The sequence below is a fragment of the Pleurodeles waltl genome, chromosome 6 (genome assembly GCF_031143425.1).
Source record: "Pleurodeles waltl isolate 20211129_DDA chromosome 6, aPleWal1.hap1.20221129, whole genome shotgun sequence".
Taxonomy (NCBI): domain Eukaryota; kingdom Metazoa; phylum Chordata; class Amphibia; order Caudata; family Salamandridae; genus Pleurodeles; species Pleurodeles waltl.
Genome location: NC_090445.1, coordinates 1,083,714,842 through 1,083,742,504, shown reverse-complemented (window position 1 = coordinate 1,083,742,504; position 27,663 = coordinate 1,083,714,842). Strand labels below are relative to the sequence as shown.

Here is a 27,663-nt window from a genome sequence, read left to right as displayed (position 1 = left end):
CTGCAAACATTAGAATCAAGATGGCAGAACCAAAGGACCCTCTTTAGGAACTTAGGGCACCACCCCTGGGGTGAATATGGACAGGGGAGTGGTCACTCCCCTTTCCATTGTCCAGTTTCACGCCAGAGCAGGGACTGGGGGTCCCTGAACCGGTGTGGACTGGTTTATGCACGGAGGGCACCAACTGTGCCTTTCAAAGCAAACCAATAGCTTGGGGAGGCTACCCCTCCCAAGCCAGTCACACCTATTTCCAAAGGGAGAGGATGTTACCTCCCTCTCACAATAGAAATCCTTTGTTCTGCCTTCCTGAGCTTGATCAGATCAAGCAGCAGGAGGGCAGAAACCTGTCTGAGGGGTGGCAGCAGCTGGGCTGCCCGGAAAACCATGTAAGACTGGTGGTAGCAATGCTGGGGGGTCCTCTAAAGGACCCCAGAGTGCATGGAATCATACTTCAAATACTTGCATTAGTATTGGGGTATGATTCCGACATGTTTGATACCAAACATGCCCAGGTTCTGAGTTACCATTATGTAGCTGGACAAAGGTAGTGACCTATGTCCAGTACACATAAAAAAATGGCGTCCCCGCACCCACGAGGTCCAGTAAAATGGGGCTAGAGTTCGTGGGGGCACCTCTGCTAGTGCAGGGGTGCCCTCATACACAGGTACCTGCACCTTGCCCTCTGGGCTTAGAGGGCCTACCATAGAGGTGACTTACAGTGACCTGGTGCAGTGACCTGGTGTAGTGGCCTGTAGTGAAAACGGGTGCATGAACCTGTTCAGCGCAGGCTGCAATGGCAGGCCTGCAGAACCCTTAGCATGGGCTCCCTATGGGGGGCAGAATAACTGCTGCAGCCTATTGGGATCCCCTGGAACCCCAATGCCCTGAGTACCTCGGTACCATATACTAGGGACTTACATGGAGGCACCAGTATGCCAATTGTAGATATAACATTTTACTAGCAACCAAATTGAGAGGAGAAAACACAGTCACTGGTGTCCTGGTTAGCAGGATTCCAAAGAACACAGTTTAACACACTGACAAACCAGCCAAAAGTGGGGGCAACCAAGCTAGAACGAGGCTACTTTCCTACAGTAAGCACCAGGCTTCCTCATCCTTCAGTGGTGGTACCAAAAATGTTGTTGGGTGCACCATCCTCAGGTGGAGAGGAGCCTCATTAATGGCTCCTTCCAACATAACTTAGCAGTGTGCCACTTTCCATGATATATGGGAGACTTGGCCCACTTATCAAATGTTGCAGGGTGGAGCCATAATTGTGTGTTACGCCGCTTGAAGGCGGTAAGATGGGAGGATGTGATGCTGCAGGGGTCCCCTTGCTCTCCAATACCCAGACCAGCTGCCACCATTGTTTACCCTCCCAAAAAGGGCACAAGGGAATGAGCACTTTAAAAGGTAAAAGGATGGCAAGAGGTATGGGGTTGCCCTGGATGTAGTGGATTGTATGTGGACATTTCAATCAGTCAGGAATTTGTAAAGCGCACTACTCACCCATGAGGGTCTCAAGGCGCAGAGGGGGTAGGCGGGGGGCTTTGCTTGAGCAACTAAGAAGTGAAGTGGCCTTTGAGGTTGTACTTGGCAACCAAGGCTGTGTTGGGGGAATGCAAGGCTTTACCTGGGTGTATGGAGCATTATTATTGTGCCTGGGCATACAGGACTGTACCTGGGTATTTGACGCTATACCGGGCATATTAGGTTGCACTTGGGATTTAACTCTGTATCTTGAACATCATGTGTCCACCACAGCATATGAAGCTGCCTTTGGCAGATGACGGCTGTGCCCCCTAACCAATGATTTCTAGGCCCTTGCCATGTTATGGCCGCACCACTGGCAAAACATGGCAACATTCTAGCTAATGTAAGGATGATAAGTATAATTGCATTGGATCTGCATTTGTAACTCTTTCAGTGAAGTCACATCCTGTGATGCCTGTGATGGTCACTTAGGTTCTCTCCCTATGATGCCATTTTGGATTTTAAAGGTCGTGGTGATGTCATAGCAGGGGACATCTCAGGACATTTGATGTCACTCCAGATACTCCTGGGATTTAGGGGAATAACCTGCCTGATTGTAGAACAATTATTCTGTTCATATTTGTCTGCTAATCTGCTACTGAATGGTGTTCTTTGGTTCGTAGCTGTTTGCTTTTCCGCTCTGATGTTCTTCTAATGTCTCTATCTGATTTCCTTGTTTGGTCTCTCTAGGTGGTTTACTGACTGGAAGGTACAGATATGAGGCTAAAGATACGAGTCAGCCAACTGGCAGGTTCTTTGGCCACACGTGGGCAGAAACGTACCGGAAAAGGTGAGATGTCTGTTCACTCATCTCCAATGCGTAGAATTGTTAAATAGCCGTGGAAACGATTGGCTTTAGTGAGGAGACTGGGATACGGCATTTCCGTGGCCAGAAATGCAGATTTTTTTTCTTGTTCATCTGCTGCTTAATCCTGTGTTTCCGCAGTTCCGTGTTGATTACTTACTTAAAAGTTGCAGCCACCGGTCATAAATATAGCGATACTAGCAGAGGTCATTGTGAAGTTTATGTGTTCCTTTATTGAGACACTAGCACTGTTTTTTTCACACAGACAATATCCGCTTGTGTTGAACGTGACTGACCGCCTTTCCTGTATTTGGCGATGAGTATCTTGGCTTTGGATGTTAACCTTCTAGTGCAGTGGTTCCCAACCTTTTGACCTCTGTGCACCCCCCGCTTTTTCATTACTGGAACCCAGGGTCCCCCACTGAATCATTATTGGAAACTGGGGACGCCCCCCCTCCCCCCCCCCCCCCCCCCCCCCCCCACTGAGTCATCATTGAAAGCTTGGGACCTAATCTGTTGATATTTTTTTAATTTTCAAAGCAGTCGCGGACCCCCTGAGAAGGCTTCATGAACCCTCAGAGGTCCCTGGAGTACAGGTTGGGAACCACTGTTATGGTGCATCAGTGAACACTCACTTCCACTCATGCTTGGAATTTAATCATCAAAGGGAAACTTTGTGTGGATCCGTGATCTACATATGTTTCCTGCAGAAATAGCGTGATTTAAATCCTGTAGTCTTTAGAGGGGATATTGTCCCTAGCACATTATTGTGTTAACAGTTTTCTAGAAGTTGATGAAAACTGCCACAGAGTTGGGGCACAGAGAGAAACTGACATCAGCACACAGCGGTGGAGCCAATGTATGGCTCTGTATCATTTCCATGGATGGGTTGAAGCCACCGTGAAGGCCGAGGATGCAAACTAATGGCATGCAGGAGCTACTGCACAAAAAATGTACGGGTCCAGTCTGGCGCCTGAAGCAATTCAAAATGTTAGGAATCTGAGGTTAGAGTATCCGCTGGAAAAAGCAATACCAAACATAACTCTGTCTCATATAAGTCACAGAACCTGCATAGTCTGTTTCTTTGCCCTGTGCAACCAATCTCATATAAATGGCATTCTAAAACTGAAAATAATCTGTAGTCTGGTCCCTAAGCAACTCTTCACAACCAACAAATTAGTTGTATGTCATAATATAGAGTGCTCCAATATCTTCCTAAAAAATGTAGTAGCAGGTTATCAAATACCAGAATCGCAAGGTATAACAGTACTGTTCTTAACTCCACTACATACCTCGAAGAGATATGTATTATCAAGGTACATATGTAGGCTGTTTTGTTAGTACCGAGGAGCGTGGTGATGAGGAGACGGGTCAGCGGGTGCAGTAGAAAAGCAGTGCAATAACCAGAGTAAGCGGGTCATTATTCATTGCACTGCATACATAGCAGATCGTACAGGAAAACCATAAACTCTCCAGAATAAGCAGTCAATACTGTTCAGCACAAGATATTTAAATAACAGATAGTATAGGACGCACTGTTTTGTATGCATCCATTGGTGTGCTTCCCATGAAAGGGCCATCTTAGTGTACAGGGTAGGAGGTACACAGTTCAGATCACCTGATGCACATCAGAATGCATGGCTTCAAACACATGGCCCCGTAATACACTTTATCTTTCTTTTTTAATCAAACACCAAATTGTAAAGCCCAGAACATACGGCTTACGTTACCTTTCTGTTAATTCTGTAACTCATAGTTCATAGGATCTCTGCTATTACGGTGACCTTGTCACTTCTAAAACTGACAGCACAGAGCAGTCTGTTTGCACCCCTGTGCGCTGACATCGGTTTACAAGAAAATATTCTCTGCCTTTAGACGTGGAGCGAGAGTAACAGACTAACATGGGACCTTATTTTACCTAGAAGTCTTCTCCACAAAACAGCGAGTAGGGCAGACAGTGAGGAATGTGAGGAATCTGTAGATATGTAATCTTACAGAAAGAGCCTTACCAAAGGTAAGTAACTTGTTCTGCTAATGGAGAATTCTAACTGCATATTCCTCAACTTTTCAATTGTTATGAATGTTGTACCTACCACAAGGTGCAGGGATTGAGGGGTAGTCTTCAAGGCTGTGTGTGTCAAGGCAGTAATGACACCCATGCAGCCGCGTGGCAGATGTCAATCAGCAGAACACCGCTGCGCGCTCTCCCTCTCCCTCTCTCTCTACGTACATTCATACATATATGTGTGTATCTATATATATATATATATATATATATATATATATGTTCAGTGGCATGTGTAGCTGCAGATACACGTACTGTGCATTATACTTCTGCCATCTAGTGTTGGGCTTGGAGCGTTACAAGTTGTTTTTCTTCGAAGAAGCGTTTTCGAGTCAAAGGATCGAGTGACTCCTCCTCTTCGGTTCCATTGCGAATGGGCATCGACTCCATGTTAGATTGTTTTCTTTCCGCCGTCGGGTTCAGACATGTTTCCTTTTGCTCCGAAAGTTCGATTTGGAAAATTTGGAAAACGCCTTATTTTCATCGGTATTGTACCGATCGGGTTTACATCTTCCATTGACACGTCGGTACTGTCGGAGAAGACAACTTTACTCGCCCTTTGGGGCTCACACACCCAACTCTGGCCTAGTCGGGCCAACCGCGTGGAAGCCTCATGGATCGGACTCCATTCCGATTCTGTCCTCGGTGCCACGCAAAATTCCCTTATAAAGACCAACATCTCGTCTGTAATCTTTGCCTTTCCCCAGATCATCGGGAAGAAAATTGTGTGGCCTGTCGATCCTTCCAGTCCAAAAAGACGCTTCGAGACAGGAGGGCACGAAGACTCGAGATGGCATCCAGAAGCTCTGAACATCTCGACGTGAAGGAGGAAGAGATCATGCAGACCGCAGTCTCCGTCTGAGGTTCCGACTCCGACCAAGAATCTGAGGAGGACAGATGGGTAACTGCAGGACTGCATGTGAGTACGCCTGCCCCTGTACCATCACAAAGACACAAGCATAAGGCCTTGGGTACGCCACTGCCGGAAGGCTATGGCTCAGCCCGAAAAAAGACATCCAGTGACCAAACTGCCAGTTCGGCACCGAAAAAGGCCACTCCTCTGAAACCATCGGAGTCGGTAAAAGGCTCTGTGTCCGACTCCACTAAACATCATTTTTCGGTGTTGAAAGTTTGGAAATCCCTTTTTGAGCCTAGAACATCCACTACACCATCTTTTTCAATACCAAAAAAGCTGGCTTCGGAACCAAAAAGAGCAGGTTACACAGAGGAACATGGACTTTCTAAAAGACTAAAAGAAAGCCACAAAACCTCTGAAGAGGAGACTCAAGTACAGCCAATACTTGAAGTAATGGATGAGAGGCAAGCCAGGATTCATATCCACAAAGAAACCGGCAGACTCCTAACAGCACTTCCTCTAAAACCTAAGAGGAAATTAGCCTTTCAGGAGGAATTGAACACTACGCAGCCTCCAGCTAAAGTGCCAAAGCCAAAGGAGAGACCGCCACCTCCTCATTCTCCTCCTCACTCTCCACACCTGCATACCTCTCCTCCTACCAGTCTTACACCAATGTAGATCCATGGGAGCTTTTATGATCCAGATCCCATTCCCGACAACGACCCGGACTGCTATCCCTCTAAGCCTTCACCACCTGAGGATAGTATGGTGTACAATCAGGTTTTAGCTAGGGCTGCAGCATACCATGGTGTCACCATGCACACTGAACCGCTGGAGGACAATTTTTTTGTTTAGTACACTCGCCTCCACACATTCAAAATAACAGTCGCTCCCCATGCTCCACGGCATGGTAAAAGACGCTGATCAAATATTTAATGAGCCAGTCAAAGCAAGGATAATTATTCCCAGGATGGAGAAAAAATACAAACCACCTCCCTTTGATCCTGATTACATAACTCAACAAATCCCTCCAGATTCCGTAGTAGTAAGCTCTGCCAGAAAAAGGGCAAACTCAGTCATTAGGTGATGCACGCCCACCAGACAAAAAAAGCAGGAAATGTGATGCTGCAGGGAAGAGAGTTGCATCCCAGGCAGCAAATCAATGGAGGATAGCCAACTCACAGGTGTTGTTGGCTAGATACGACATGGCCCATTGGGATGATATGAAAGACATAATTCAGCATCTCCCCAAGGAACATCAAAAAAGGGCACAGCAAATAGTGGAGGAAGGGCAAGCCATCACCAATAATCAGATTAGGTCTGCCCTAGACGCAGCGGGAACAGCTGCCAGGAGTGTCAATGCTGCTGTCACAATAAGGAGGCATGCATGGCTCAGATCCTCGGGTTTTAAACCCGAAATCCAACAAGCGGTGTTAAATATGCCGTTCAATAAAAAACTACTTTTCGGCCCAGAAGTTGACACTGCAATTGAGAAATTGCGCAAAGATTCAGACACTGCAAAAGCTATGGGTGCACTATACACCACACCATATAAGGGGATCCTTTCAGAAACCTCAGTTTAGAGGTGGATTTACAGCTCAAACAGCAGAGGCATCCACATCGCAGGCAAAACCAACCTACCAACCACAATACCAACAAGGTGGTTTTAGGGGCACATATGGGGGGCAATGTCCCAAAAGTAGAGGGAAGTTTCAAACTTCTAAACAAACTCCACAGCACCATAAGCAATGACTTGGCTTATCCCCTTCCACTCCACACCTCTCCTGTGGGGGGAAGACTGCAACAGTTCCACACCAATTGGCAAAATATTGCCACAGACAATTGGGTACAATCAATTATCTGCAATGGTTATTGCCTAGAATTGATACAAACTCCCCCAAACATTCCACCAAAACAACACAAACTATCCACAGAACACATTCATCTGTTACAGGAAGAAGTCAAATCTCTATTACTCAAACAAGCAATAGAAGCCATCCCAAAAGATCAAGTAGGGACAGGAGTTTATTCTCTATACTTCCTGATTCCCAAAAAAGATGGCACCCTCAGACCAATATTAGATCTCAGGACTCTCAATCTTTACATCATGTCAGAAAATGTTCACATGGTAACTCTTCAAGATGTTATCCCACTACTCCAAAAACACGATTTCATGGCAACATTGGACCTCAAGGATGCGTACTTTCATATACCCATCCATACTGCGCACACAAAAATCTCAGGTTTGACTTTCATATACCCATCCATACTGCGCACACAAAAATCTCAGGTTTGTCATTCAAATAAAGCACTATCAGTTCAAAGTGTTGCCCTTCGGAATAACAACAGCACCAAGGGTATTCACAAAGTGCCTAGCGGTAGTCGCAGCCTACCGAAGACGACAACATATACATGTCTTTCCATATCTAGACGATTGGCTAATAAAATCAAACAGTCAAACGCAGTGTCAAAACCATACACATTATGTAATACAAACCCTGCACACACTAGGGTTCTCAATAAATTACCAAGAATCACATCTACAACCTGCACAAATACAACAGTATCTGGGTGCAATACTAAACACTCAAAAGCGCTAGCATGTCCAAATACGCAAAGAATACAATCATTTCACAATATATTGGCACAAATACAGACAGGGCAACAGTACACTGTCAGATTTGTCATGAACATTTTAAGGATGATGGCATCATGTATTGCAATTGTTCCACACGCAAGACTAAACATGCGGCCCTTACAACAGTGCCTTGCACAACAATGGTCACAAGCACATGTCAACTTCAAGATCTAGTGTTGATAGACCGCCAAACATGCATGTCCCTTCAGTGGTGGAATCCCACAAATCTAAACAAAGGGCGGCCATTTCAAGACTCTGTGCCTCAGACTATACTTAAAACAGATGCATCAATGATTGGCTGGGGAGCTCACCTCAACAATCACAACATTCAAGGACAATGGGATGCCTAACACAGACAGCTACACATAAATCACTTAGAAATGTTAGCTGTCTTCCTAGCACTTAAAGCATTTCACCTTCTCTTTATTCACAAAAATGTCTTGATCAAAACTGACAACATGACCACCATGTATTACCTAAACAAACAAGGAGGGACACATTCGTCCCAACTCTCCCTCCGAACTCAAAAAATTTGGAAATGGGCAATACACAACCAAATTCACCTGGTAGCACAGTACATTCCAAGGATGCACAACCAATTAGCAGATGTTCTCAGCAGAAATCATCAACAGACACACGAGTGGGAGATTCACCCTCAAGTTCTTCAAAAATACTTTCATCAGTGGGGAACACCAGACCTAGATCTGTTCGCCATCAGCGAAAACGCGAAATGCCAAAACTTCGCATCCAGATACCCACATCCCCTATTCAAGGGCAATGCTCTATGGATCAATTGGTCAGGGATATTTGCTTACGTTTTTACCCCTCTCCCACTCATTCCATTACTAGTCAACAAACTGCGTCAAAACACGCTCAATCTGATACTCACAGTGCCAACGTGGGCACGTCAGCCGTGGTACACAACACTACTAGACCTGTCAGTAGTACCACACTCCAAACTCCCAAACAGACCAGATCTGTTGACACAAAACAAAGGACAGATCAGGCACCCAAATCCCAACACACTCAATCTAGCGATTTGGCTCCTGAGGTCATAGAATTTGGGTATTTACAACTACCAACTGAATGCATGGATGTAACTGAGCAAGCAAGAAAACCCACTACCAGATAGTGCTATGCCAAAAAATGGAAAAGATTTGTATATTACTGTCAATCTAAACAAATTGCCCCTCTTTCAGCATCAATACAAGATATTGTATGCTATTTACTTAATTTACAAAAATCAAATTTAGCATTCTCTTCCATAAAAATACATCTCACTGCAATTTCTGCATATTTGCAAAATATACAGCACAGCTCTTTATTTAGAGTTCCTGTTATCAAAGCCTTCATGGAAGGTTTAAAACGCATCATCCCACCCAGAACATCTCCAGTTCCTTCGTGGAATTTAAACATAGTGCTTACGCGACTTATGGGCCTACCATTTGAACCTATGCACTCATGTCAAATGCAATTCTTAACATGGAACTTTGCCTTCCTAGTCGCAATTACATCATTGCGAAGAGTTAGTGAAATTCAAGCTTTCACTATTGAAGAACCGGTCATATAAGTACATAAACATAAAGTCGTACTACGAACTAACCCGACATTTCTTCCTAAAGTAGTATCACCTTTTCATATCAATAAAACAGTGGAACTACCAGTCTTCTTCCCACAGCCAGATTCTGTTGCAGAAAGACCTCTATATATTAGACATTAAAAGAGCTCTAATGTACTACATAGATAAAACAAAACCATTCAGGAAAACTAAACAGCTATTTGTAGCTTTTCAAAAACCTCATACTGGTAACCCCATTTGAAAACAAGGTTTAGCAAGATGGAGAGTACAATGCATCCAAACATGTTACCTTAAAGCTAAAAAACAACTAAAAGACAACTCTTAGTTGCACCTAAAGCACATTCCACAAGGAAAAAAGGTGCTACAATGGCCTTCTTGGGAAATATAAAAATGGCTGAAATATGTAAAGCAGCTACATGGTCAACACCACATACATTTACTAAACATTATTGTGTAGATGTTTTAGCAGCACAGCAAGCCACAGTAGATCAAGCTGTACTAAGAACATTATTTCAAATAACTTCAACTCCTACAGGCTAACCACCACATTTATGGGAGAAATAACTGCTTTCTAGTCTATGCACAGCATGTGTATCTGCAGCTACACATGCCATCGAACGGAAAATTTCACTTACCCAGTGTACATCTGTTCGTGGCATGTTCCGCTGCAGATTCACATGCACCCTCCCACTTCCCCTGGAAGCCTGTAGCCGTTTAAGTTAAACACTTGTACATATATATATCAATACCGTCGAATTTTCCAATTGTTAACTAACTTTTCCGAACCGAAACACGGAGCGAAGAGGAACACGTCCAAACCCGATGGCGGAAAAAAAACAATCTAAGATGGAGTCGACGCCCATGCGCAATGGAGCCGAAAGGGAGGAGTCCCTCGGTCTCGTGACTCGAAAAGACTTCTTAGAAGAAAAACAACTTGTAACACTCGGAGCCCAACACTAAATGGCAGGATAATACATAAAAAAAAATTGGTTTTATATTTCAAATATGCTATACAAGCTGTTCAATTATCGGCAACAGGATCACCTAGAGCATTATCCAGCATTAAAACCATTTAACAACCCAACACCCCACACATCAAACACGTCTCGGATCACTACCAATCCTACAGTATCATTTCTTGCAGCAATTGCTGGAGGCTTAGCGTGTGTTGACTATCTTTGGGGGTGTACGCGCGTTACCAGTGTGGACACTTTGCTGCTGAGCCTATTTCACTTGTCACCTGGTGGAGGCCCCGTTTAGGTTGGTGAACGCGGATGGCTACCGGGGTGGAATTTTGCCCTGTGTATTATAGGTATTCTTGCGCTGGAGATCTAGTGAGTTATAAATTCAGGAGGGAGAGGGGGAAAGTGATCGTGTTTATTATGACGGGCCGTCCTACGGGTTATGCCTCTGAGATAAGATATGCAGAGGGATTTATATCACACTTGTTTCAACTATGCGTTCCCTGACTCATGGGGGCATATCATCGTTTTTGGCCTCAAGTTTGGTTACCAACGTTTCCCAGGTGGTGCACCCTGTGTGATGTCGCCCCTCTCGCGCCAGCTTTTTTAATACCTGGTATTCCGTGCGAGCCCAGCGTAGTGTTGAAGTGTACCAAGATTTCCGATCAGGAGCATTGGGGGCTTTCCAATGCATCGCTATCATTCTTTTATACATTAAACAGGCTAGATCTACGAATTTGTGTAGGTATCTTTGTGTTTTTAGGTCTCATCCTCAATCCCAGTAAGCAGGACTTGGGGTCTGCTGTCAACGCAAGCCCCGTTAACTCGCAGATCTCCTGTATCACCTCCTTCCAGGCTGTTTGTATGTTAGGGCAATCCCAGACCATGTGGTAGAAGGGTGCTGCGGCGCTTTACATCTGGGGCATGTTGACTCCGAATCGGAGAACATTCGCTTTATCCTGGCAGGGGATAAATATGTTTGATGCGTGAAGTTAAATTGAGTGTACCTGAATCTGGGATTCCTTGACACGCCACAGGCATGGTACAGGGCTTTTGGCCAGTCCGCTTGTGGGATCGGGACAGGAAGAACAGCGTTCCATCTCTCTTGGGCTTTCTCCGCTTGTGGTACAGGAGGTTTATTAAGGATTTTGTACAGGCTAGATATTATTTTTATTTGGGCGTTATATTGTAGGAGATGATGAATTACAGGGGAGATCTCTGGCTCTGAGGTGCCTGCCCCCCACGTTTTTTTAATTGCATGGCATATAGCGTGGTATGTCAAGAACTGGCCGGGCTTATCTCAGTGAGGGCCTGTAGGGCCTCGAATGACATTAGCTTACCTTCTTCGAAGCAGTCGCCCACTGTCTGTACGCCCGCCTCTGTCCATACCAACGATGCCGGCGTACCGGCTGCGATCCACCCTGGGAGGTGATCCAGTGGTATGTGTGGGGAGTAGGGGAGCTTGTCCCCTCCACTTTGCACAAATTTAGCCCAGCACGCATGCGCCACCGCAAGCAGTGGGTTAACAGGTTCCGCCTTGGGGTGTTTGGATGTCAACCACTTTAGCAGGGGGGTCCCCTTCAACCAGGGCTCCAGGCACGTGGACTCTGCCAGCGCTGGTCTGTGGATCCAGTTCTAAACCCACTACAGCTGTGCGGCTGCATAGTAGCGTTCGAAGTTGGGGGCTCCTAAACCGCCCATATCCACTGGGCATTGTAGCGTGGCTAGGGCCACACGCGCTCTGCCACCGCCCCAAATGAGTTGCAGCAGGGCTGTATTTAAGTTGCCAAAGAAGCTTTTGGGAATGATTATCAGTAAGGCTGCTAAGTAATATAACAGCCTAGGTAGGATCAGCATGTTCGCGATCGCCACCTTGCCAGGTGGCGATAGCAGGAGCTTGTTCCAGAACTGCAATGAGCCTTTTATGGAGGTCAACGCCCTCCCCAAGTTCCCATCTCTGAGATCTTCTGTGTCGTGGTATATGTTTATCCCGAGGTATTTGAACGTTTCCGGACACCATTTTAGGTGACCTAACTGAGGAGCGCCCTGTCTTTCGGGTGGCTGCTTTGCCAGAGGGAACGCACAAGACTTTTCCCAGTTTACCACTAGGCCTGACAGGTTTCAGAACTCGGCCAGCAAGGATATTACTGAGGGAACAGCTGCGCGGCCTTTCCAGATATATATTAAGGCATCGTCTGCGTATAGCGAGATCGTGTGATGGAGCCCGTTCCTGACTATTCCCCACTCGCGTTCCATGAGACGCACTCTTGCCGCTAATGGTTCCATTGCTATAGCAAACAGTAGCGGGGATAGGGGGCAGCCCTGCCTTGTGCCCCGGGAGATCAAGAGGCTGTCGGAGATCACCCCACCCGTCTTCACCCTTGCACATGGGTTGGAATACAGTGTCCGGACCCAACGGGTATAGTTGGGGCCTATTCCAATGCGGGCCATTGTGGCCAAAAGGAAGTCCCACTTGAGCGTGTCGAATGCCTTTTCGATATCCAGTGAGAGCACCATTTCTTCTTGTGTGTCTCTGGGAGTATCACCCATTATGCTCAGTAGTCTGCGAATATTTAGGAAGATGTTACGCCTTGGTATGAAGCCATTTTGGTCAGCGTGTACCAAAGAATGCATACGGGGGGCTAATCTGTTTGCTAGAATTTTGCAGAGTATTTTGCAGTCTAAATTTAGAAGCGATAGTGGTCTGTAGGATTTGACATCTGTGGGATCATGGCCATGTTTGGGGAGTACCACTATCCTGGCTTCACTTTGGGATGTGGGCAGGCATTCGTTAGTCCACGCTTCTTCGAACACCTTTAGAAGGTGAGGCTTCAGGCATGATAAATGGGCTGTGTAGTATTCCGACGGGAGGCCATCTGCACCAGGCGCTTTATTTCTAGGGAACTGTGCAAGGGCTAATTCTATTTCTTCCATTGTCATGGGAGCTTCGATTATTTCTCTGTCGGTTTGTGATAATTGCGGCAGGAGAGAGTCCGCGAGAAAAGCCTCAAGTTGTGGAGCAGTGCATGAGGTGCGTTTAGTGTATAAGTTTGAGTAATATTCTCTAAACGTCTTGTTTATCTCAGCTTGTGTGGTAGCCATAGCATGTGCACCCACGCGTATGGCCCCTATTGGAGATTGCTTTCTGTCCTCTCAGAGCAGCCACGCCAACATTCTGCTTCATCTATCCCCTTCTGTTTGCAGCCTTATTAGATGATAATGGTAATCGTGACATCGGAGTTTGCTGTCAGCGTTGTTGTATTTTAAGCGCCTTTCTTTTAGGACGGTATGAGGGATTTCCCCTAGCGCTGCTGCTATTTCTGCTGCTCTGAGCTCCTTCTCTAGTTTGCCAATTTCCGCCTGTAAGGAGCATCTCACTCCCCACGTGGAGGATATGCATACTCCACGTACCACTACTTTGTGGGCGTCCCATTCTATCCCACGTGTTGTTGCGGACATGGCGTTTGTATCCCAATACTGGCTTATAGTGGCTTTCAGTGTTTCGGCGAATGCCTGATCTTGTAGTGCTTCCACTTGGGAACGCCAGGTGGGAACCACCTGGTGTGACCTACCCCAATTCAGTGTTACTCTCAATGGCGCATGATCCGACAGTGTCTTCGCTAAGTATTCTGACTCGCTGACCAGTGCCCCTATATCCCGAGTGCCCCATATTATATCTATTCTGGTGTGGGTGTTGTGTGGTGCTGAGTAGGATGAGTATTCTCTCTGCTGTGGGTGTCCTAAGCGCCATATGTCGTGTAGTCTCATATCACTTGCCCAGTCCTGCAGGGGGCCTGTGGATTTCCTGTTTGCCAACGAGCTTGCTTGGGCGTGAGATCTATCCAATGTTGCAGATGGTGTGCTGTTGAAGTCTCCGCCCCAGAGGGCCGGGGCCATGGGGTAGGACAGTAATGTTGGAGTGAGGGTGCTAAGAAAACCCGCAATCCCACTGTTTGGAGCGTATATACCGACTACTGCTATTTGTCTGCCCTCCACTACCACGTATCTACCTTCTTGGTCTATTTTATGTGCCGATAGGAAGAATGGAACTCCCGCCGCCATCCAGACCAGCACCCCCCTCGCGAAGGCCGAGTACATCGTGCCTATCAGCAGGCCTCCCCATTTCGTGCGCAGATCACGTAAGTCCCCTTCTAGCATGTGCGTCTCTTGTAAGATGGCAATATGCACTCCTAGAAGCCTAAGGCGTGCGTGTACTCTGGTCCGCTTGCTCAGCGCCCCCAAGCCCCTTACATTCCATGTTACTATAACATACTGGTTTTTGTTATTTCTACCGGAGGGTGCCATGCGTGGTTTTGGGGAGAAGTCTCTGTGCTTGAGATCTGAGCTTTGATATTGGCCCACCTGGTCACTACCACTCTGTCGCTGCTGTTTGTTAAGAGTAGCGAGTGCAGCTGTTTACTTTGTGTTTTGAGTGATTCCGTCGCGTGCATTTCTGCTAAACTACTAACCCCGCCCCCCTTCAATGGATCCCCAACACTACTTACAACTTGTGTGAGACTACTAAACTCGTAAACACGTGAAATAACCCGTATCCAGTTGGATTTCCATATTGGAGTTATCATATCTTCCAGATGTGGCTCTTATAAGGGGCTCACATCTTTCCGCAGACTTAGTCTGCTAATACCATTGGGCGCCCCTCGGGATGTGAGACTGTTCCGCCCAGTACCACTCCGACACCGACAGCGCGCCCCCGCGCGCCCCTTATCAATTAGCTATACATTTATATCAAAGATACACATTGCTGGAGGCGCCTTCGCCTCGGTCCTCGGCAGCGCTTCAGAGTCCCTGGTGGTTTTCGAATTTCAAGCATCCCTAGATCCAGCGGGCCAACGGAGTAGATGTATGCAAATTAAAGTTTGTCTGCGGACCTGGGGATGACCGTTGGCCCACCCAATTCTCCTGTTATTGTAGATGCGGAGCTGGCCGTGTCAGAGTCTGTGCCCATCTCAGGGGGTTTCCTAGCAGTAGCAAAGTTGCTTTGCAAGTGTAAGGGTGTCTCTTTCAGCACTCTTGCTCTTTCTTCTGCCACCTGCAGGTCGTTAGGCTGGCCCCTAGCGCGCCTCTTGGAACGCTTCCTTGAGGCAGAGGTTTGCCATTCCTCATCTCCCTCCGCGTTTTCCCGCGGGCGAGCTAAGCCCTTGGCATGCAGCCATGTCGAAGCGTCCTCTGGATTGGTGAATATGTGGGTGCGGTCCTCCGCTACCACCATTAGTTTTGCAGGGAAAAGCAAGGCATATTTTATGTTATGTTCACGCAGGCGCTGTTTAATTTTAACATAGGAGTTGCGTTGATTCTGCACCTCCTGTGTAAAGTCTGGGTATGCGTTAATAGTCGAATCCTCGTACTTAAATGGGCCTTTGTTGCGGAATTGTTGTAATATTGCGTCCCGGTCTCTATGGTTCAGGAATCTGGCAATCAGTGGTCTAGGTGGCTGACCAGGGGCCGGGGGTCTGCCCGGTATTCTGTATGCCCGTTCCACGGAGAAAAACTTGGATGGAGCTCCGTTTAACACCTCCTTGATAAGCCATTGCTCCTGGGGGATTTCCGATTCTGATTGCCGCATACTTTCTGGAAAACCTAGGAATTGTACGTTATTACGGCGTGCCCTGCTCTCCATTTCTTCCGATCTCCTCCAGAGCACCTTCAGCTCCGCGTCCATGCGTTGGATCTGTTTTTGGTTAGCTTGAGCCATGGGGGTTAAGTCGGAAATTTCTTCTTTGGCTGTTTTCACTCTTTCGGCTAGATTTCGGTGGTCCACGCGCAGGAGATTCAGATCTTGTGAAACTGCATCTATTCTGTTTTCTAAAGAGGATTTAGTGTCCATAATCGCCTGTAATACTTTCTCAAACTGGGCAGAGTGCGACATGAGTGTTTTCCAATGACTGTAGGGACGGGTTGGGTTGCTGATCGATGGGTGTTGTTCCAAGGGTGCTGCGGTCCAGATTCTTAGATGACTTGGCTCTGCCGGCCATTATGGCTATCCAGGAATTACCTTGTGGGCAGGTATTTCTCACTATTTGGCGCTTTCGATTCAGCAGATTAGCCTTTTGCTTTATGTCCTCAGTATGGCGTGCGTGTTTGGCTCTTGGGGTATGAGATTGGCTAGCAGGGCCAAGAAAGAGCTTATTCTTAGCTTTGGGTGGCCGGTGCTTGTGGTAGTATGTTCACTGGTCGATGCGGCAGCTGCCGAGCCCCTCTTCGGTCCATCATTGAATCACCCTGGGGGGCTGTTCGTGGTGCCCCCAGAGGGGATGCGGCTCGTGTGAGCTAGAGTAGAGTGCTCATACCCTTAGGGGTGGCGGCGGGGTCCGGTGATAGCGACGCCCCCGGTGGAGAGAGGGGGCACAGCTGGGGGCAGAGGCGGGAAGTGCAACTGGGCGAGTTCGAGAAGAGGAGCGGATGTCTGGGCCCACGGGAGGGCTCCGCGTCGGCGCAGGACAGCTAGTTTCTTGCTTTACATATGCAGTACGTGGGGCCCAGGAGCGGCCCGACCGTTCACGGCCCGGGCCAGCCGTCGGCGCTGAGCGGTCTGTCAAGGCGAGGCCTATGGGGACCTGTGGCGCATTCTGGGCCTGAACCCCATTCTAGGTTTGCGCGCTTCACGCCGCCATTCTGAGGGGCGCCTGGTCTACTGTGAAAATAGTGAGGCGATGGGGGGGGGGGCCGGGGATTTAGTAACGTCCCATCCGCGTTGTTCCAGCTTCCCCCATCAGGCCCCCCCCTTACCTCGATGTGCTGGCTTGTATTTGTTTTCCCCGGCCCCTTTTCAGGCCGCTGGCTGCTGCGTTCGTTGATCTTGGGCAAGAGTGTCCTTGCTGCCCAGCAGGGTGTTTCTTTACAGCACTGCCACGGCTCCGCTCTGCATTGCGCTGTGGCGTCGTAGCCCAGTCCTGGGCCCCCGCTCCAGCCTCGCGCCGGCTTCCTGCCGCGCCACGGGGGTGCCGAACGCCGCTCCCGGGTCTCAGCCCCCACCGGCCCAGCCCCGGCCGGCGGCCCGAAGTTGGTGGACACGCCCGCGGTCCTCCAGTCCCCACAACCACAAGGGAGGCAGGCGGGCGCCGGTGATAGCGGGCGGAGGCGCAGTCGGATCTGCTGATGCAGCTCCCCGCGCCGGTCGCCTCGCCCGGGATGAGGTTCTCATGGCTAGGTTTCAGCGCCGCTTCTGCAATCAATGTCGCGACCGGCCCCCGCTGGGTGCTCCGTCCTGCCCCAGGCAGACCGCCACCCCCAGTGTGGCTGCGAAGTTCCGGGGGGGCGCCCTACAGGATGTTTTAGGCGAGCCCTGGACGCAGCGCTCGCTTCAAGCGACCATCCCGGCCGCCATTTTGGCTCCTCCTCCTTGCCAGATGGATAGTTAAATGTATTCAAACTTGCTATATCAAAGCAAAAAGAGATCTACCTATTACACCAAAAGCGCATTCCGCTAGGAAAAAAGGCGCCACAATGGCTTTTCTGGGGAATATACCTATGACTGAAATTTGTAAGGCAGCCACCTGGTCTACGCCTCATACATTCACGAAGCATTACTGTGTAGATGTGTTAACAACACAACAAGCCACAGTAGGACAGGCTGTATTAAGAACATTATTTCAAACAACTTCAACTCCTACAGGCTAAGCCACCGCTTTTTAGGGGAGGTTACTGCTTATTAGTCTATGCACAGCATGTGTATCTGCAGCTACACATGCCACCGAACGGAAAATGTCACTTACCCAGTGTACATCTGTTCGTGGCATGAGACGCTGCAGATTCACATGCGCCCTCCCACCTCCCCGGGAGCCTTTAGCCGTTGTTCGTTGAATAAAATTTGTAAATAAATATTATTTTAATACACATTATGTGCATACACACCTACTCCATTGCATGGGCACATCTAGTATACTCTCAACTCCTACCTCACCCTCAGCGGGGAAAACAATCTAAGATGGAGTCGACGCCCATGCGCAATGGAGCCGAAAGGGAGGAGTCCCTCGGTCTTGTGACTCGAAAAGACTTCTTCGAAGAAAAACAACTTGTAACACACCGAGCCCAACACTAGATGGCAGGATAATGCACAGCAAGTTGTTTTTCTTCTAAGAAGTGTTCACGGGATCGAGTGACTCCTCTTTGGCTCCATTGCGCATGGGCATCGACTCCATGTTAATTTGTTTTCTTTCCACCATCGGGTTCGGACGTGTTTCTTTTCGCTACGATAGTTCGAGTCGGAAAAGTTCTATAACGCGTTAATTCTTGTCGGTATTGTTTCGATCGCGTATCATCTCTACATCGACACTTCGGTACCGTCAGATCTAACATCTTTACTCGCCCTTCGGGCGCCCGTGCCCAACTCGGGCCTGGTCGGGCCGACCGCGTGGAAGCCTCATGGACCAGACCCCATTCCGCTTTTGTCCTCAGTGCCACGCCAAATTTACATATACAGACCAACATCTCGTCTGTAATCTGTCTCTCCCCAGACCATCAAGAGGAAAATTGTGAGGCCTGCAGATCCTTCCGTTTGAAGAAAACTCTCCGAGACAGAAGAGCACGAAGGCTGGAAATGGCGTCGAAGAGCACCGAACGTCTCGACGTAGAGGAAGAGGAGATTACGCACACCGCAGTCACCGTCTGAGGGTCCGAGCAGGAGTCTGAGGAGGACAGACTGGTCACAGCACGACAGCACATGAGTATGCCTGCCCCTGTCCCAGCCAAGCCCAAACATAAGGCCTTGGGATTGCCACTGCCGGAAGGCCATGGCTCCACCTGCAAAAAGACCTTCGGTGACCAAGCAACAACTTCGACACCGAAATAGGCCACGCCACCGAAGCCTTCAGACTCGAGCCGAAGCACTGGCGCCGAAACAAGCAGACATCGAACCTTCGAGTCGAAGCCTCGAAAATCGCTTTCGGAGCTGAGGCCAACATCCACTCCCAGCCTTTCAATCCCGAAAAAACCAGCTTCGGCGCGAAAGGGCCAGTTTATACGGAGGAGCATGGACTTTCGAAAGTACTTAAAGAAAGCAATACATTTTCAGAAGAACACACACAAATGGAGGACATTGATGAAAGGCAAGCCAGAATTCACATTCACAAGGACACTGGCAAGATCATAACTGCACCTCCTCTGAAGCCTAAGAGGAAGTTGTCCTTTCAGGAACAATTGAACACTGCTCAGCCACCGGCTAAAGTGCCAAAGCCTAAACAAAGATCTCCACCTCCACAATTTTCACCTCCTCAGTCACCTCCTCATTCTCCTCACCTGCTTGTCTCTCCACCTACTACTCCCACACCGGCACAGTCTCCTGTACATTCTTTCAATTCACAACAAGACAATGTGGATCCATGGGATCCCTATGATCCAGATCCCATTCCTGATAACAGCCCAGACTGCTATCCTTCCAAACCATCACCATCAGAAGATAGCACCAGATACACTCAGGTTCTGGCTAAGGCGGTATCATACCACAATGTCGCCATGCACACCAAGCCCTTGGAGGATGATTTTCTCTTCAACACATTATCCTCCACACACACTGCCTACCAGTCCCTTCCCATGCTTCCAGGCATGTTAAAGCATGCACATCAGATATTTCAAGAGCCAGTCAAAGCCAGGATAATTACTCCCAGAGTGGAGAAAAAGTATAAACCACCTCCCTCTGACCCGGCATTCATTACCCAACAACTGCCTCCTGATTCTGTAGTTGTAAGTGCGGCCAGAAAGAGAGCCAACTCCCAGTCACTTGGTGATGCATCACCACCAGACAAGGAGAGCAGGAAATTTGATGTTGCGGGCAAGAGTAGCATCGCAAGCAGCCAACCAATGGAGGATAGCCAACTCCCAAGCACTATTGGCTAGGTATGATAGGGCCCACTGGGACGAGATGAAGGATATCATACAACATCTCCCCAAGACCAACAAAAAAGGGCGCAACAAATAGTCGAGGAAGGGCAGACTATTACCAATAACCAAATTAGATCAGCCCTAGATTCAGCAGCTAGAACAATCAATACTGCTGTTACTATATGGAGACACGCATGGCTTCGGTCGTCAGGGTTTAAGACTGAAATTCAACAGGCTGCCCTTAATATGCCGTTCAATCAAAAACAGCTTTTTGGCCCTAAAGTTGATACAGCTATTGAGAAAATGAAAAAAGACTTAGACACCGCTAAAGCCATGGGTGCTTTGTATACAACACAATACAGAGGATCCTTTCGGAAACCTCAATACAGAGGTGGTTTTAGAGCACAAACACCTGAGGCATTCACCTCACAATCGAAATCAACCTACCAACCTCAATACTAACGAGGTGGGTTTAAAGGTAATTACAGAGGCCAATTCCCCAGAGGCAGAGGGAAATATCAGCCAACAAAACAAGCCTCACAGCCAAAACTGTGACTTTCTCCATCTCTTCCCAAATCACACCTCACCTGTGTGGGGAAGACTGCAAAGGTTCCACAACAATTGGCTACCCATTACAACAGACAACTGGGTATTATCTATTATCCGCAATGGTTATTGCATAGAATTGGCACAGATTCCCCCAAATATACCTCCAAAACCACACACACTCTCCTCCCAACATATCTCAATGTTGCAAGAAGAAGTAAAATCGCTATTACTCAAACAAGAGATAGAGCTTGTCCCACAAGATCAGATAGGAACAGGAGTTTACTCTCTGTACTTCATTATTCCCAAAAAAGGACAGAACCTTGAGACCAATATTAGATCTCAGAACTCTCAATCTTTACATCCTGTCAGAACACTTTCACATGGTAACACTACAAGATGTAGTGCCACTGCTACAGCAGCAAGATTTCATGGCAACATTAGACCTCAAGGATGCGTAGTTTCACATATCCACCCAACGCACAGAAAATATCTCAGGTTTGTAATTCAGGGAAAACATTACCAGTTCAAAGTGTTACCCTTCGGGATAACAGCTCCCATAGTATTTACAAAATGCCTAGCAGTAGTAGTTGCCTACCTAAGAAGACAACACATCCATGTCTTCCCATATCTCGACGATTGGCTAATAAAATCCAACAGTCATACACAGTGTCAAAACCATACACATTATGTGATACAAACCCTACACACCCTAGGGTTCTCCATATACTAACAAAAATCCCACCTACAACCTGCGCAAATTCAACAGTATTTAGGAGCCACACTAAATACACAAACAGCACTTGCAAGCCCAAGTCTACAAAGAGTGCAAGCATTCCACAATGTATTAGCACAAATTCAGCCAGGCCAACAGTACACAGTCAAATTTGTTATGAAACTGTTGGGCATGATGGCATCATGCATCGCCATTGTCCCAAATGCAAGATTAAACATGCGGCCTTTACAACAGTGCCATGCACAGCAATGGTCACAGGCACAGGGTCAACTTCACGATCTAGTGTTGATAGACCGCCAAACATGCATATCACTTCAGTTGTGGAATTCCACAAATCTAAACATAGGGCGGCCATTTCAAGACCCTGTGCCTCAGACCATACTTATAAACAGATGCATCAATGATTGAATGGGGGGCACACCTCAACAATCAAGGACAATTGGACACCATACACAAACAATTTCACATAAATCACCTAGAATTGCTAGCCGTATTCCTAGCACTCAGAGCTTTTCAGCCTCTTCTCACTCACAAGAACATTCTTATCAAAACGGACAACATGACAACAATGTATTACCTAAACAAACAAGGAGGGACCCATTCATCTCAACTGTCCCTTCTAGCACAAAAGATTTGGCATTGGGCAATCCACAACAAAATTCACCTGGTAGCACAATACATTCCATGAATACACAACCAATTGGCAGATGTTCTCAGCCGAGATCATCAACAAACACACGAGTGGGAAATTCATCCCCAAGTGCTTCACACATACTTTCACCAATGGGGAAAGCCAGACATATACCTATTCGCCACCAGGGAAAACGCAAAATGCCAAAACTTCGCACCCAGGTACCCACACCCTCTATCCAAGGGCAATGCTCTATGGATGAATTGGTCAGGGATATTTGCTTACGCTTTCCCCCTCTCCCGCTCATTCCATTTCTAGTCATAAAACTGCATCAAAACAAACTCAAACTCATACTTATAGCACCAACGTGGGCACGTCAATCCTGGTACACAACACTGTTAGATCTGTCAGTGGTACCACATATCAAACTCCCCAACAGACCAGATCTGTTAACGCAAAACAAACAACTGATCAGGCATCCAGATCCCAAAATACTCAATCTAGCGATTTGGCTCCTGAAGTTATAGAGTTCGGATATCTACAACTTCCGGCTGAATGTATGGAAGTAATTAAACAAGCAAGAAAACCCACTACCAGGCAGTGTTATGCAAACAAATGGAAAAGGTTTGTGTTTTACTGTCAATCTAAAGAAATTGTCCCTCTTTCAGCACCAATACAAGACATTGTAAGTTATTTGCTTCATTTGCAAAAAGCAAATTTAGCCTTTTCGTCCATTAAAATACATCTCACTGCAGTTTCTGCGTATTTGCAAAATATACAACACACCTCTCTATTTAGAGTCCCTGTTATCAAAGCCTTCATGGGAGGATTAAAATGCATCATTCCACAAAGAACACCTCCAGTGCCTTCATTCAATCTAAACATAGTACTCACACGACTCATGGGTCCACCATTTGAACCTATGCATTCATATTAGATTCAATACCTAACATGGAAAGTTGCCTTCCTAGTTACAGTTACTTCATTAAGAAGAGTTAGTGAAATCCAAGCTTTCACTATTCAAGAACCGTTCATACAAGTACACAAACATAAAGTTGTACTTCGAACAAACCCAAAATTTCTCCCAAAGGTGATATCACCGTTTCATATCAATCAAACAGTGGAACTCCCAGTCTTCTTCCCAAAACCAGACTCTGTAGCAGAAAGAGCCCTGCATACATTGGACATTAAAAGAGCTATAATGTATTACATTGATAGAACTAAATCATTTAGGAAAACCAAACAGTTATTTGTGGCGTTCCAGAAACCACATACTGGTAACCCTAGCTAGATGGATAGTAAAATGCATCCAAACATGTTACCTAAAAGCTAAAAGGCAGCTATTAGTAACACCTAAAGCATATTCCAGCAGGAAAAAAAGGGGCTAAAATGGCTTTCTTAGGGAACATACCAATGGCAGAAATCTGTAAAGCAGCCACTTGGTCAACACCGCATACATTTACCAAGCATTACTGTGTAGATGTGTTAGCAGCCCAGCAGGCCACAGTAGGAAAAGCTGTACTAAGAACACTATTTCAAACAACTTCAACTCCTACAGGCTGACCACCGCTTATGGGAGGCAAAACTGCTTTGTAATCTATGTATAGCATGTGTATCTGCAGCTACATATGCCATCGAATGGAAAATGTCACTTAACCAGTGTACATCTGTTCGTGGCATGTTCCGCTGCAGATGCACATGCACCCTCCCCGGGAGCCTGTAGCCATTTAAGTTCAACATTCACTTGTACATATGTATGTATATGTATATATATATATATATATATATATATGTCTGTGTGTGTATATATATATATATATATATCAAAAGAAGGGGATTTCTCTTTCACTTTGTCAAGAGAAAAGAACCGCACACCTGTGAACAAGGTCCGGTGTGACTAAAACGCGTCGGGGGATTCCTGTCTTGTTTGTTTGTAATCCCACAAATGGAATAAAAGTTTAATTATTAATTGCACAACGACGGAGTGCGGTTCTTTTCTCTTGACAAAGTGAAAGAGAAATCCCCTTCTTTTGAAATACGGACGTCCTGCCTTCAATCAGCACCACCGGTGAAATAAGTGCGCCACAACACGCTTGTCAGGACATTTCTCCTCTTTATATATATATTCTGTTTGCATGGACATCTCTTTTCTTTATACTCTGTCACTCCTACCTTACCCTCTACGGGAAAACAATCTAACATGGAGTCGATGCCCATGCACAATGGAGCCGAAGAGGACGAGTCACTCGATCCCGTGACTCGAAAACACTTCTTCGAAGAAAAACAACTTGTAATACTCCGTGCCCAACACTAGATGGCAGACGTATGCATAGCATGTGAATCTGCAGCGGAACATGCCACGAACAGATGTACACTGGGTAAGTGACATTATATATATATATATATATATATATATATATATATATATATATGTGTGTGTGTTCGATGGCATGTGTAGCTGCCGATACACATGCTATGCATAGATCCTGCCAGCTAGTGTTGGGCTCAGAGTGTTACAAGTTGGTTTTCTTCGAAGAAGTCTTTTTGAGTCACAGGATCGAGTGGTGACTCCTTTTCCGCTCCATTGCGCATGGGCTTTAACTCCATCTTAGATTGTTTTCTTTCCACCATCGGGTTCGGACGTGTTTCCTTTCGCTCCGGTAGTTCGAGTCGGAAAAGTCCTGAAAACTCTCTAATTTGTCGGTATTGTTTCAATTGCGTATCATCTATCATCAACACTTCTATACCCGCGGATCCAACTTCTTTACTCGCCCTTTGGGGCACCCGCGCCCAACTCGGTCCTGGTCGAGCCGACTGAAGCCTCATGGACCGGACCTCATTTCGCTTCTGCCCTCGGTGTGACGCCAAGTTCCCATATACAGACCAACATCTTGTCTGTAATCTTTGTCTATCTCCAGACCATCTAGAGGATACTTGCGAGGCCTGCAGATCCTTCTGCTCGAAGAAGACTCTATGAGACAGAAGAGCGCGAAGGTTGGAAATGGCGTCGAGAAGCACTGAACGTCTCGACTTGGAGGAAGAGGAGATTATGCACACCGCAGTCTCCGTTCGAGGGTCCGACTCCGAGCATGAGTCCGAGGAGGACAGACCGGTCACAGCAGGACAGCACGTGAGTACGCCTGCCCCTGTCCAACCCAAGCCCAAACACAAGGCCTCAGGAACTCCACTGCCGGAAGGCCATGGCTCCACCCGCAAAAAGACTTCTGGTGACCAATCAACAACTACGGCACCGAGAAAGGCCACGCCACCGAAGCCTTTGGACTCGAGCCGAAGCATAGGCTCTGAAACAGGCAAACACCGACCCATCGGTATATATTTTCCATATATATCTATATATACAGTGCTTAATTTGTAACCAACCCATCAGTATATATTTTCCATATATATATATATATATATATATATATATATATATATATATATATATATATACACAGTGCTTAATTTGTAAATAAAAATGTGCCGGTGCCCAAAGCCCTCCTTCTAAACATGCGGCTGCTGCAAATAAATGTGAGAACACGGCGTGCTGAGGCAGTGTAATCCTGAAGCCATCTCGGGCCTCTTTAATCCATTTACATCCACTCCCTGCCCCTTCAGCTCACTCTAGAAGCTTTCTACTTTCTCCCTTTGTGACGCTTTTTAATTTTTCCCTTCCTCCGTCTTTCCCATATGTGTCTTTTGCTCACAGCAAATGCTTGAGGCAGAAGAATAAGCCCCGGCCCTCAAAAATAAGTGCCGGTGCTCAGCACCGGAAACAACAAGCACAAATTAAGCACTGTATCTAGGGTCCGAGGGAGCAGGTTTGTATTTTTTATGAACTCTAACCCTAGAACAGAAAGGCTCTTTAAAAGTTTTTGTCAGCGTAATGAAGCATGCAGGGAGCATTTGTAGGAACTGAATGTCCCTATGTGTAGAAGTAAGGGTATCAAAAAGGAAGTCCTGTTTGATAGGGTCTCTATCTAGTCCTGCATTATGAAAGGCAGCTGCTTGTGCCACTACTTGTTGGTATGAAGTAGTGTCCTCTGGTGGTGAGGGGTGTGCGGGGTAGAGATCTGGATCATTAGAGGGGACAGGGTCAGGATCTTAAGTATCCCAAGGGTCTGGGTCGTGGGGTGGCCCACCTAAATCTACCCCAGGTGATAAAGGGGAACCCTGTGGGGTATAATCTCCCAGAGTAGGAGAGGCAGGGGAATGAGGAGGGGAGGAAGGTGATAGGGAAGGAGGAGGCAGAGGGGGTGGAGAAGGTTTACATGATGGACTAGTGGCCTTGTCATTGGTTGTCATCTGATGAGGTGGAGGAAGGGGAGCTTCCTTTTTAAAAGTACAGGTGGAGAAGGAATAATATGTCTTGTATCCTCCTGAATTTGTGGGTGACACTGACAAGCGTCCATAGATTCCAGTATAGGCTCCACATTAGAAGGGGTAGCAGAAGACTGGCTTGAGTCTTTCTGGTCTGATGATTTCAGCTCTGTGTGTTTCAGCACTGAAGACTTTGGTCAGTATGATTTAGTCGGCACCGAAGTGGAGGCTGTAGGAGTTCGGCTCGGAACCAAGCTTGGATCGATACAGAGACAATCTCTCTATCCGATGAAAAGAAGGTCAAAGCCTAGGACGATGGACTGGTCTTGGCAGTTCTATTCAGTGCTGAGCCCAAAGGCAGGGAAGCCAAAGTAGCCTTTTGGTTCTGACCATAGCCTAGTGGCAGTGGCAGACCGGTGACCTCAAGAAGGGGCCTTTTAAGGGTCTTGGCGTGGGCAGAAGGGCCACGTTACTCACAGGCTGCACCAAGATAATATCATGGCTTTCGATGTCCAATTGAATGTTGGAGTTGCAAGAGTCCTGGATGGAAAATGTCTCCTTCTGTCCTTCTGCTGGTGCTCGTCCTGTACATGTTCCTCCCCAAAGATGTCCGGGGTGTTGTCGTCCAGAGTCTTGTGCACCATTTCCAATCTACGTGTTTTTCGGTCCTGAAGCGTCTTCGATCAGAAAGATTTGCGGGCACTACAGGTAGCCTCTTATTAATCGGTGAAAGGCAGAGATTACACACTAGATGTTGGTTGGTAAGTGGAAATGTTGCATGGCACTGAGGGCAGAAACAGAATGGAGTTTGTGCCATCAGATCAGCATGTCTGTCAGTGCTGCATGGGAGACAGGCCCGAGTTGGGCGTAGACTCCCCGAAGGGCACACAGTCGGTGCCCGGACCGACAATTCGAAGCGAGTGCTAAGGTGGAAATATATACATCTCCATATCCTACTGGTGGTCACCAGTAGCTCATTATAATTACAACGCCTTGTGAATTGGTTTAAAACTGGTCAGTAGTTTTGGAGATATTAAATGAAAAAGAAATATAGATATCTAGTTATGCAGATCCCCCGTGGATGGATCCGCGTCCCTAGATATACATAAATCTTTTTACTATAATACCTCAAACTACTGAACAGATTTCCACCAA

General features: G+C 46.9%; 1 protein-coding gene across 1 annotated transcript in view; it reads left to right on the top strand.

The window, feature by feature from the left end:
* The window catches only part of LOC138300578 (aflatoxin B1 aldehyde reductase member 2-like), a 209,846-nt gene that overhangs the window by 124,775 nt on the left and 57,408 nt on the right, over positions 1 to 27,663 (top strand). The window contains exon 5 of the mRNA XM_069240150.1: positions 2,224 to 2,323. Within this exon, the coding sequence (XP_069096251.1) occupies positions 2,224 to 2,323 (100 nt within the window). The remainder of the gene's footprint in view (positions 1 to 2,223; positions 2,324 to 27,663) is intronic.